At 44.9% G+C, this 13,090-nt stretch overlaps 1 protein-coding gene across 1 annotated transcript; it reads left to right on the forward strand.

Annotated features, from left to right (window-relative positions):
* Positions 1-8,607: 8,607 nt before the first annotated feature.
* Positions 8,608-12,088, forward strand: LYZL6 (lysozyme like 6). Its single transcript, XM_054572911.1, has 4 exons — positions 8,608-8,746; positions 9,619-9,777; positions 10,658-10,736; positions 11,896-12,088. The coding sequence occupies exons 1-4, from the start codon at positions 8,608-8,610 to the stop codon at positions 11,963-11,965; spliced, it is 447 nt and encodes a 148-aa protein (XP_054428886.1). The 3' UTR covers positions 11,966-12,088.
* The last annotated feature ends 1,002 nt before the right edge of the window (positions 12,089-13,090 follow it).

Genomic DNA, 13,090 nt, shown 5'->3' on the forward strand with positions numbered 1-13,090 from the left:
AGCCTGTCTCCCAAGTTTCTCTACTGTACCACCCTGCCTTAGCTGTCTCTGTTGTCTATTCTACCTCAAAAGGCAGAGATTCCCCAGTTGATTTAACATTTGAATGTCGCAGCCAACTTTGATAACAATTGTTATAAAAGCAGTGATTCTTAACATTGACTTTGGAATCCCCTGGAAAGAATTTTTGAATGTTTGGGGTAAAGGTGGGCATTGAAGGGGTGGAAGGTGAGAAAAGAGGAGCTGGGAGGAGGGGGACTGGGTAGCGACTGGAAGGGGACACTCGAGGCCTTCTGGGGTTGTGATAATACCCTATTTATTGATCTAGGTGCTGGTTATTTGGATGTATTAATTTTATGTGAAAATCATTGAGCTATACATTTATGATTTGTGTACTTTTCTGCATGCATGTCAATCTACAGTAAAAAAAAATTGTTTTTAATAATTTTTTTTAAGGAAACAAAAAATGCAGTTGTCATCAGCCACTTCATTGCCTCCTGGGAAAAGGCCTTGAACTCGTCATCTTGAGGATGCTTTTCAGGGCATCAAGCAGCTGCTGGCCTTTGAGTCTGTGCCTGTCCTTGACAACATGCATACCTGCTTTCTCACCCTGATGCTGCTTCTTGGGCTGATGCCATGGTTAGCTATAAAATCCCCACTATGGCTTCAGTAGCAGGTACTCTCCAACAATCAAGCCCTGCAGCGAGCCTCTGCAGCTCCTCTCTGCCCACAGCCAAGCCCCTGGACCTAGGGCAGCACAGATATAAACAGCTACAGCCTTGCACCTGGGCCTAGGCTGCAAGTTCCCTACGGACCTCTGTCTTGATTCACTGCATTTACAGTTGAGCCTCTTGCCTAACACACTGAGAGGGCTCAATATTGTCAGCAATCATTTTTATTAAGAGGCCTCCACTGTAGCATCCCAAGAAGGGCTTCACCATCAACTCCCCACCCCCATTTCAATCTTCCCTCTCCCGTATAAAAAGGATCATTCCAGTGTTTCATTCTTTAGCCTGGTTGGCTAAGTCTGTGATGTGGCAATGTCTGATAATGGACACTTGCTTTGTTTTAAACTGGTGGACAAGTTGGAAGGTCAATACAGAGAGTACTTACAGCCTGGGAGGTCCTCCGGAGGCACTTTGAGAGTCACATCTCTTTGATGCCATATCCAACTACTCCACATCAGCCCTGCAGATGACAGACTGAGGCTATGACTGCTGCCCCACTGGAGGCAGGACACCCTTTTAAAATATATTGTAGCACAGAGAAACCTCTTGGTCTTAAGGAACCAACAAGGTGGAATTGGGAAATAAAGAGACCACACCCAAAATCCCTGCTCTACCACTGTGTAAAATGGAGATACTGACTTCCCACCTCCCCATGCAGCCAACAGAGAAGAGGGAATTCTTACGTCCGTACCGGCAATCCCCAGCTTCCTGTACATGGGCTGCTTCTGCCCTCTAGTGGCCCCTGGGTAAGTTGCACAACCAGTTGACCTGAATGGGGATGAGGGAGCAGTTTTTCCCCACTTCTGAATCTACCTGATGCTGGAGTTCTCAACCTTGACAGGCTCATCATTCCCATTTTCATAAGCCGTTATCAACTTTATGATTTCATAAACTTGATATGTTAATGAGATTTTTATGGTTTTATAAACCTTTAATTCCAGATTTTGGCCCAATAACTAGAGGGAGAGAGAGAGAGAGAGAGTTATCGTTTTGTTTTGTTTTGTTTTTTAATTATAGCCAGAGTATGGAGCCTGAAACTTGATGTATTATTTGTAGTCTAGTTTATAGTCACTGTGTAAAGTATTTGAGAAGGTATATATTCTGTGAGGTAAAGTATAAGCCTGATAATAAAGCCAAGAATTCAGTCTTATTAATATGTAGTTTGAATATATGTAAGCGGTGACTGTCTTTTCATGTATTTCCCTGGGATGTAGGATACCTGTCAGACCCACACCCTCACCTTTTTCAGTGCTGGTGTCGTTGTCCCAGTGTAAGTCTCTGATCTTCATCGTCCATGTCCATCTTCTTTTGTCTCATTTTCCATGTCTTCCTGCTCTGAATTTGGGGAACTTCTCAAGCGTGCGACTGCACCCTTGGCTGAGTTTTCTGCACGTGGATCCTGCTCGTTTCTGACTTCAGAGCAGATTTCATCTGTCACTGATTTTAGCTCTTTGTGTTCTGCATTTCAGCAGCTGTATCATTTGGGAGTTTTCTCATATTTTATTAAAAACTCAAAGTGGGCATTCTCTCACATTTTCCTCAGTTTTCTATAGCAATTTATTTCCAGAAGCATACTCTTTCACTATCACCTTGAGTATTGGCAAGAGGATCCCCTACCTGGGCCCTGTACTTTCAAGTCCCCCTCATACAAAATAATTAAATTTATTAATGACCGCAAATGCCTCTGTCACTCAGGATCTGGTGCACAGCCCTGGCACAGCACGACCTAACCCTAAACATCCACTGTCTTGACTAATAATGCTCAAGGCCCAGGGAGGTGCTTCACGTCTTACCCTAAGTCCATGGGGGAGGAAAAATGCCCCTACAGGTTTAATGACAGCTGAATGGGGCCCCTGCTCGCAGTACTATCTGGAAGTGCAAAGAGGCTTTGAGCAGAAAAGTACGTAAGTGAGAGAAACAACAAATTAAGGAACTTGTCAGAGCTTTCCTCTCATAACAATAGATGTGAGTGCAATGAAAAACCACTTTAGGGTAATGCTGAGCGTGCAATTTGTTCTTGTTTTTGTGTTCCTGTTAGTGGTTCTGGAGGTACACATGAATTAGTATGGTATTTGCCTTCGTTGTAAACGGAAGCTAAGGACATTTTGCAATGCTATATAAATCACATTATGCATTACTCTTAAATTTGTCTATATGTCGAGACTTTAGGCATAACATGATACTGATTCTCCACATTGGCACATAGATGGACACTGAATGCTAGAATTATGAATTTTAACACTTTTGCTTAAAAAGTTAAGTTTTAAATTAAAATTTCAATTAAATTTGTAATTCAAATAGAATTTAAATTTTATAATTGAAAGTTACTTAAAATTAAATTAAGCTTTCAAAGAGTGAAGTATAATATTTCGATTTATGTAATTTTGATATAAAAATTTGATATGCATTAATTCTAATTTGCAATTTGCCTTTTGAATTATTAAATACTTTTCAATATTTAAAAGCCAACATTTAGAAAACTATTGGAAATATATAATTAAAAAACTTTACATAAACATATTTTATGAAAATATATTTAAATTATTTTACTGTGAATATAACTTTTTTTGATCCTTAAATATATTTTAAAATTTTGATAATATAACTAGTGATTTTGGTGAAAGAAAGGTAAGAAAAATAAATTTCATGGAATAGTTATAATCATTTATGAATTATGTATATATTTATCACTCATCCCAACATGGTCAGCCCACCAACAGAACATCCGGACACATGCAATAAAAATTAAATTTGGTCATCTTTTTATATGTATATGTTTTATTGATTATGCTATTATCCTATTATGCTATTATGCTAATATGTCCCATATTTTTTCTCCTCTTTATTACCCTCTGCCCCGCACCCCCACCAGCATTCCCCCTCTCAGTTCATGTTCATGTGTTGTACATATAAGTTCTTTGGCCTCTCCATTTCCTATACTCTTCTTAACCTCCTCCTGTCTCTTTTGTACAACTATTTATGCTTCTTATTCCCTGTACATTTTCCCCCATTCTTCCTTCTCCTTCTCCCCTCTGATCTCCATTTCTGTGATTCTGTTCCTGTTCTAGTTGTTTGCTTAGTTTGCTTTTTTTTTTTAGGATCATTTGTTGATAGTTGTGAGTTTGTTGTCATTTTACTGTTCATAGTTTTTGATCTTCTTCTTTTTCTTAGATAAGTCCCTTTAACATTTCATATAACAAGGGCTTGGTGACGATGAACTCCTTTAACTTGACCTTATCTGGGAAGCACTTTATCTGCCCTTCCATTCTAAATGATAGCTTTGCTGGATAGAGTCATCTTGGATGCAGGTCCTTGCCTTTCATGACTTTGAATACTTCTTGCCAGCCCCTTCTTGCCTGCAAGGCTTCTTTTGAGAAATCAGCTCATAGTCTTATGGGCACTCCCTTGTAGGCAGCTGTCTCCTTTTCTCTTGCTGCTTTTAAGAGTCTCTCCTTATCTTTAATCTTGGGTATTTCAGTTATGATGTGCCTTGGAGTGTGCTTCCGTGGGCCCGACTTCTTTGGGACTCTCTGAGCTTCCTGGATCTCCTGGAAGTCTATTTCCTTGGCCAGAATGAGGAAGTTCTCCTTCATTCTTTTTTCAAATAAGTTTTCAATTTCTTGGTTGTCTTCTCCTCCTTCTCTTTCTGGCACCACTGTGATCTGGATGTTTGAACATTTGAAGTTGTCCCAGAGGTTTTTAAGCCTCTCCTCATTTTTTCAAATTCTTGTTTCTTCATTCTGTTCTGGTTGAATATTTGTCTCTCCCTTCTGCTCCCAATCATTGATTTGAGTCCCGGTTTCCTTGCCTTTACTGTTGGTTCCCAGTATATTTTTCTTTATTTCACTATGCATAGGCTTCACTTTTTCCTCTATTTTGCAACCATACTCAACCATTTCTGTGAGCATCCGGATAACCATTGTTTTGAACTCTGCATCCAATAGGTTGGCTATCTGTTCATCGCTTAGTTCTATTTTCGGAGCTTTAATCTGTTCTTTCATGTGGGTCATATTTTTTTGTCTTGGCGCACCTGTTACGTTGTAAGGGGTGAAGCCTTAGGTATTCACCAGGGCGGGGCAACCCCACTTCGCTGCATTGTGACGCTGTGTGGGGGAGGGGTCCGAGAGGGAACAATGCCGCCTGCTCGGCTCTCGCCCTGCTTTCAGTCACTTCCCCCACTACCCACAAGCAAATTGGGCCCTTCTGGTGCTGATTCCTGGGTGGGTATGTTTGTGTATGTTCTAGGACCCCGTGAGTCTCTCCAACGAACTCTCCTGTGAGGATAAGAGTTTCTCCTGCCGCTGCATCCCCAGCAGGATTTTACAGCCAGAGGTTTTTGAGGCTTTCTTTTCCCATGCTGGAATCCTGGTTGCACAGTCTGTCTTGCTCCCCTGCTGTTCCTCCCAGTTTACCCACAAGTAAATGTGGGACCACCTGGTCCTCCAGCTGCCACTTTGCTGTGTGTCCTCTCCACCCCAGCGGCCCATCTTCACTCCTCCTACTGGTCTGGATGAATGTTTCTTCTTTAACTCCTTGGTTGTTGGACTTCCATACAGTTCTATTTTCTCGCAGTTCTGATTGGTCTTTGTTTTTAAATTTGTCATTGTCCTTCTTTTGGTTGTGCGAGGAGGCAAAGTGTATGTACCTATGCCTCCATCTTTGCCTCCATCTTGGCCTGAAGTCCAAATCTGGTTGTCTTTGACACTTTGCTACCTTTCAGTCATATACAAACCTTAACTTTATATACATTTTAAAATTTTATCCTTTTAAAGGAATGTTTGTCAAAGTACGAGGATAAAACACATTTTATTTAATAACTTGTTAGTTTGATTTATAACAATATTTAGACAGATGATCTGTGGCCTCCATTTGCCTTCTTGCCCCAGGCTGTGACATCCAGAATTTGTTCATGGATGCTAACTTGAGTCTTCCAGTTTCTTGAGTGGGTAGGAATCCACGTAGGGTTCCTGTCTGTCATATTTGGGAGGTGGGGGCACGAGGTCCTTCTGGTCCCTCTTTGAGTGCTGACACCATCTCCTCTAAGATTTTAAGCTACAAGGAGACCCTCCCCTGACCACATTTCCAGCATGTGGCCCTGGGCTACAGAAGCCTTTCTTCCTACCCAAGGCTCTGATCCTGTACAGATGAGTTTATCTGGGTCATCAAGGCACCTGTGGATTTTTTTGCCACAAATGGCAGCTTATAAAGTGGTACTGTAATAGGGCGACTCCCCTCCCTGGAAATGGGGGAGGAGTTTGAGCTGCACATATGTGACTGGTAACTTTGCCCCCTTGCTAAACACACAGCTGGAAGAGGGGCAAAGGTAAACGTGGCCAACACTGGCCCCCATTGATTGGAAGGCTGGACACCCCCACTGGCTTTTGGCATGCATGAGATTCTGGGAGAGGACTTTGGAAACCAGAGCACATACGAAAGCAAAAAGTCAGTTGGTTCTTCTCCCCCAGGTGTGAGGCTTGCCAGTGGTGCCAGTACAGGCCTGTGAGCAGAGGCCTGGGGGCACAGACTCCAAAAGATTCCTGAAGCTGGACAGCAACTGGAGACCAACTAAGCCACCCATGTTTGTGATACTTTTGGGTGGGGGAAGAGGTCCTTAGCATTACCTTGAACTGAGCTGGCAGACAGTGACAGGGTCATTTTTCCTTTGGGTGTCTTAGAGGGAATGGGCTTTGAGGCAGAAACTTGCCATTATTTCCAAAGACCTTGGTGATAACAGTCACCACTGTGAACAGATTTTTGTTCTTGTGTTATTTTCAGTGCTTGAACCTATGTAGTAGTTGTAATGACAAATATTTAAATAGCTATTTTTGATGTCATACTCTGACTTTTCCTTTCCCCTTATTTTTGTCACCCGGATACTTTAAGGCAGAAAGTTGCCATTAAATAAAAGATTCCTTTTCTTTTCCACCAAACTCCATCTTTGGAGATTCGCCTGGTAGGCAGGGAGCAGTAGGACCCCACCCCCTACTGGTTGGGTCTCATAACAGTACCCCAAGGATGCCTTCGTCCTAAGGCTCTACCTCCACCCCAGCTCCCACTGGCTTCATGTCCCAAGATGCGATGTGCTGCTGCCCTACTAGGAGAAGTCTGCAGGCCTCTGGCATGGGGCAGCACTGCCCACTTAGAAAGCGCTTCCTACTTTCTTTCTGTCAGACCCTGCCATCTTGTTTCAGGGGGTAGAGTGGCCATCAGTAACAAAACTTCCTCTTACCACCTTTTTGTTCCAGTTGGTAGAAATATTTCCCTGACTTCCTTGGTGACTAATGATACCGAGATGTGTGGCCTTCATGGGGAGGTGACAGAGTGTCAGGTCATCATTCCATGGAGGTTTAACCCCATCCAGAGTCAGTTAAACTGATTCTACTCGGAGTGCTCTTTGGGTTGCAGGTGATGGAAACACAATCAAACTTGTTTTCACAAGAAGGGACGTTATTGAATTGCAGGATTGCAGTAAAGGCAAGAGTGTGTTTAGAAAGGGTGGACTTTGGGACTGGAAGTCTGTCTGGACTCTGCTTCCTCCTCAAGGAGGCTTACCCTCTCAGATGAGCTGCTCTACTTAGTTTCAGTTCAAACTACACTGTCACCTGGAGGGCAGAGCCTTGTGACTCGCAGCCCCACTAAAACCCTGTGGGCAATGGAGCGCCCACCCAACACAGTCCTGTTCCCAGAAGGGGAGGGAGGTGGGCATGCAGAACCACCAGCGCTCTCTACCCTGTCCCACCCAGTGCTCTTCATCACAGTTGTCACCTCTCCTTCCCCTGTTCTGCCTGAAGCTGCAATCGCCTCAAGACACAGTCAATTTGCATGGTTAAGACCAGAGGACTTTCAGGAGAGTGATGACATCACAGAGCACAGGTTCCAGAAGGCAGGGTGGAGTATGGGGTGGCTAAGCACTCCCACCTTCTTCAGAACACAGAGAGCTAGGAGCTGGGTTGGGCTAGAGTATAGTTCAGGAAAGAGGAGGCTCGTACCCAAACAGCTTTGTTCTCCAGATCCTCACAGAAATCCCTGGGCCGCCGGAGTCCCGGGGTCAGAGAGGAGTAGGAGAGAGGTAAGCTTCAGAAGGGGAGGTAGGAATGCACCTGCCAGAACCGCTGTCTTCCCCGAGGGGACCCCAAGAGTGGACTTCATTGCTTCCCAAGGCTCAGTGACACCTGTCTCTGAAGGAACCCACTGAGTCAGGGCAGGGTAGGGTTGCGTGAGACATACTTATACTAAAATAGTATTTGTTGTTTTTCTGAAATTCTAATGTAACTGGGCATCCCGTGATTTTATGTGCTAAATCTGGCAACTCTGGGGTGGGAGAGAGAAACAAAAGAATGGTTGCAAACTCAGGATGGTATGGAGTGAGTCTTAGAAGACAGAACAAAAGATCTGTGAGGACGCATGGCTATGAGGGTAGCCACCTTGTCCAAGCTGAAGCTGCTTCATGCCTGACTCACGGAGCTGGTGGATGGAGAAACTGAGGCCACTGCCTTCAGGAACACAGGCCTTGTTTAAGGGGAAAGATGCACACACGCAACACAAACACCGTTACTGACAGAAATGGCCACACTCTGTTTTCTTTGTTTTCATGGCATTGACTGTTTTGATGAACATAGGCTGGTTTATTTTATAGATGTTCCCTCTGTTTGGCTTTGTCTGATGTTTCCTCGGGATTAGATAGAGGTTACATGTCCCTAGCCAGAATACTGCAGAATAAATGAGAAGAGACAGGAGCGAGCCAGGTGGGGAGCAGTGAGTGAGTGAGCGAGGACATTTGGCTGTTCTCCCCTGATTCCTCAGACCCTCGGAGACGACCAGCAGGAAGTCCGTGAGACCCCGAGCACCGCAGGCCCTCGGTAGCACCTGCACCCCTCCGAGGATGACGGGGGCGCTACTCATCACCTTGGTCAGCTGCCTCGTTGCCATAAACCAGGCCGGCCTCATTCACCGCTGTGACTTGGCCAAGGTGCTGCACCAGGAAGAACTGGATGCGTTTGAGGGCTACTCCCTGAGTGACTGTGAGTGCCATTTCCTCACATCCCCACCCACATTTCTCCTCTCCTGATCATGCTCTAAGTGGCCATCTTTATTTCTCTCTTTTGTCTATGAAATTCAAGTTCAAAAAAGCATCCCTCTCCAAGAAACCTTCCCCAATATCCCATATTCATTCAACAATGAACTTATTATGTGCCAGGAAATATTTTAGATGCCTCGGATATAAACAAAGTTCCTTCCCTTATAGTGTTTACATTCTGGGGAAGAGATAAGCAATTAACAAACACAAAAATATATAAAGTACCTCCTGGTGGTGATAACTGTTAAGCAGAAGAATAAAGCAGGAGGAGTGATGGGTGATACTGTTCTAGAAGGGCCTCAAGGGAGGCCTCTTTGAGGAGGCTACATTGAACAGTACTGGTCACCCAAATGTCTAGGGCGAGAGCATTCCAGGCAGAGGGAACTGCCACTGCAAAGGCTTCATCCTATTGCACATTAGGGATGTCTCCATTTTGCCTAGAATTTAGGCACACCTGTTTTACAACACTTTCTTCTTTTAATTTGCTTTGTGGTTTTGTTAGGTACATATCTTCATTCTTATACTATAGGCCCCTTGAAGGCAGCATCTGCATTTGGCCCAACTACATGTCCCTCGTGGGGCTTTGTACAGTTGCTGACACACAGTAGATGATTAGTAAGAGCCGGGAGCATGGATGGGCAGATGAATGGTTAAGCTGATGGGGGGCGACGGGCCGAATGGTGAGAGGAGAAGCTAGGGGGTGTTTTTAGCCTGCGAGCTCCATCTAGCCTCTTAGGCCTTGCTCCTTTCTTTCGATTTCTCATTTCTCATTCTCCTTCAGCGTGGCCCCCTTTAAATTGCTTCTTTTTTTCTAAGGGCTGTGCCTGGCTTTTGTGGAAAGCAACTTCAACATATCAAAAATAAATGAAAATACAGACGGCAGCTTTGACTATGGCATCTTCCAGATCAACAGCCGCTATTGGTGCAACGATCACCAGAGTCACTCGGAAAACATTTGCCACGTGGAGTGTCAAGGTCTGGCCAGGGCCCCAAGGTGGCAGGGAGAGAAAGATGACCAAGCTCTACTCACCAAACTTCTCTTTCTACTCACAGTCTGAGAATGCCCCCGGAGGGATGGCCCAGGGAATCAGGGAGCTCTTCACTGAGCAGGTTGACTAGTGGCCCTAATGCCTGTCCAGTTGAGAGATTCTTAGGTGTCCTCAAGCGCAATCCAGAAAGCTCTGCGTAGCGGTAGTGCAGCAGCCAACATTTACTGACAGCATATTATGTACTTAACACTTCACACGCATAGCTGACTTCATCCAACTTTCCCCACAGTGAAAACTGTTATTCCCTCTTGATAGAAGAGCAAACTGAGGCTCATAGAATCAGTGGTGTCCAGACAGATGATCCTGGGGGCTCAGCTGTAATTAATAAGCAGAACTATCTTTGACTAATGATCTGACCAAGCTCCCCATTTCAGAGCTGATCCAGGAGATTCCACAGGTGCCTGACTCTGCCCCTCACTTTCTCTTTTATATTCTGATTAATGTCCCTGGATCTTCACCTGAAGAGCCCTCGTTAGCCAAGATTTGACCTTGGTCCTGTGCTGCCCGTTTTGGCTTTCCCTTTCCCTAGAAACCCCCAAACTTTGGGTGAACCACCATCTACTCCAGTTAAAAACTATGGCAACAAACAGGCCCAAACCTCAGTCCTCCTGCCTCCAGCCTTGGCCACCCCCGCCTTCCAGCAGCAGTTGCAGGGGTGTCTACAAGGGCCTCTGGAAGGGAGGCCCTGCCTCGTCCTGAAGTACTCAGTCCCCAGGAGGCACAGGCCTGGGCAGGGAGAGCGAGCGTCTGCCTCTGTCATTGGCACTGTCCCCTGCTCTCACAGATATTCTCTTTCTCCTTTTCAGAGCTGCTGAGCCCCAATCTCCTCTCATCCATCCACTGTGCAAAAAAGATTGTATCCGGAGCAGGAGGGATGAAGAACTGGTGAGGAGGACACTGTAGGACTCAGTTAGCAGGCAGAGCCCCAAGAAGGACAGGGGAGGGACAGGAGGCCAGGACCAGATGCTTTCCACAGTCTAGAAGCGTGTGGGATAGTGACGGGGCTTGGAACTCTGACTTGAGGCGCTGGGATCTAGTTCTTTCTCTGATATTATATGAAGCAAAAATCTTTTGGTTACAAGTAACAAAATCACTCGAGCCAGCTGAGGGAGAGTTAATCTGAGAGGACATGGTGTCTCGCTGAGCCCACGCAAGTGGTGCAGATGGGCCTCAGGAAGAGAAAGGAAGCTGGGCTGGAAACCGTCAGCAAGCCTTCCCTGGCAGGGCTCTGCCTCTCCTGGTGCGTTTGCTTCACTGTTCCTCTGCAGACCAGTCTTCTCTGCTCCATGGTCCACAACACAGACTACGGCTGCCCAAGTTTATGGTCTAACATCATAAGCAACCACTGAGACTGGCTAAGCTCAGTCCCAGTCTAAGTGCCTGGGATAGCGAGTCCAATTGGTTCAACTTGGACCCTGTGTCCCAACGCGGTCCCATCAGGTGTAGGCATGGGAACGACGAAAGCAATACTATCACGGCTGTCACAGGGCTCCTCTCTCCATAACTGGCAACAACATTTTCTATAAAAATGTGTTGCTCATCAGCTGTGCAGTCACCCTCAAAGCAGTCAGCTTACCAACGCTGGATGTTGGGATGATTACTTAACTTTTCTGAGCTTTAAACTACAGGTATAAAAAATGCAAACACAGGCAGCTGTGTGGATGGAGGGAGTTAAATGCCTCACATACTCTAAAAGCACCTTGCAAAGGAGAAACATGATGACTATTAGGGCTGAGCCTTTCTGGGGAAGGGTCAGTAGTTGAACCTGGAAAATATATGTATTAGTAGCTCTCAGTCCTGTAAGCTGGTGTTCTCCCTCTTCAGAGGGAGATACGGATTTGAGGATGGCAAAGCACACTGGCTGGGGAGAAGTGCAAACACTGGGCACAAGGGAAACATAAAGGCAGAATCAGGGGCCCGGGGGAAGATAGATGAGAGCTAGGAATGAAGCTGTGCTGTGTGGAAGGTCCACTAAGAGCGGGGTCACGTGTGTGGAAAAGCAGCTACTATGTGGGAAGCATGAACCGGTCTTTTCTCTCCACAGGGCGGCCTGGAAGATGCACTGTTCAGACCGGCCACTCTCCTACTGGATGACGGGATGTCACCTGGGATGAGACGGGGTGCAGGCCTGCTGAGGAGCCATCCCGAAACTCCTCTCCTCCCTTGGAAAGTCTTCCTTCCTTCTTCTCTTACCTCCATTTCATGTTATTTCCCTCCCTTCCCAATTACAAATAAAACCAACGAGAATCTCAGGAATGGTTTTCTGGGGCTTCGTCCCTGTTCCCATCCAGGCCCAGGCCCCTGGTTCCTGACTGTCATTTGTAAACCAAGAGGACCGCAGTGGAGATAATTCTGTAAAACATTCCTTGTGGAAAGAATGTGTTAATTTATTCATTATTGATTCTACATATGTGAGAGTACCTAATATAGTAGGGTTATGCTAGGTACTAGAAGAAGGAAGCTTAAAACATAACTATTGTTCTGAGGTGTTCATAATCTAGGTGGAGAAGCAGAGACACACAGGGGAAGTGGATAAAAAAAATGAAGGGATACATACAATAGATACAATGAGTAATTAAATATATAATAAAATCTATAATTACTGGTTTGAAACAGTATCAGGACCCCAGTAATTCCTCCAAAGAACTATTTTTGAAGTAAAGAAAAAGCTCAGAAGTAGGTAGTGGATGGGGCTAAGGGTCAGGTGTACTGAGGTAGAGGGAGTAGCGGCAGAGTAGAGAAATGGCGCTAGGAGCCATTAATTTGAGGGTTCTTTGGGAGAATGGGCTGGAATCTAGATTGAAAAAGGCTTTTCTGAATAGGATATGATTTGCCTGGAAGGTGCTGATGTGGAATATAGCTTGTTTAAGGACAATGGAAAGGCAGAAAAGGGGCATTATCTTGGACCACTCCTGCCCTGACTTCTGAGCCTTCACTGCTTCTGCTGTAAGACAAGAGATTTGACTGTTCAACGGTTCCCAGACGTTTTTGGATTTCACAGACCAGTAAAATGTCAAAAAAAGTTAAGGCTATGATAAGATTTCCAACTTTTTATTTTAATGCCCAGTAAGAGTATTAATCAAAATAGGATTTCATGATAGCCTGTTAGTGACTTAATGAATTATACCTTAATTTGCATATTTAAAACTCATGAAAACACTCAAGTGAAAGGACTGGATCTTTTGTGGTCATTTCTCAGAGTTGGAAAATATAAAATGTTTAAGTTCAGTAGATAGTGC

Source organism: Pteronotus mesoamericanus, unplaced genomic scaffold, assembly GCF_021234165.1.
Source record: "Pteronotus mesoamericanus isolate MK-2021 breed Mesoamerican mustached bat unplaced genomic scaffold, CSHL_Meso_final contig_246, whole genome shotgun sequence".
NCBI lineage: Eukaryota > Metazoa > Chordata > Mammalia > Chiroptera > Mormoopidae > Pteronotus > Pteronotus mesoamericanus.

What these genes read in the sequence shown, in the direction of transcription:
- LYZL6 (XM_054572911.1), top strand. Translation starts at nt 8,608, where the DNA reads ATGACGGGGGCGCTACTCATCACCTTGGTCAGCTGCCTCGTTGCCATA. An exon ending in GGGCTACTCCCTGAGTGACT is followed by an intron (nt 8,747 to 9,618) that starts GTGAGTGCCATT and finishes TTTTTTTCTAAG; the next exon opens with GGCTGTGCCTGGCTTTTGTG. An exon ending in TTGCCACGTGGAGTGTCAAG is followed by an intron (nt 9,778 to 10,657) that starts GTCTGGCCAGGG and finishes TCTCCTTTTCAG; the next exon opens with AGCTGCTGAGCCCCAATCTC.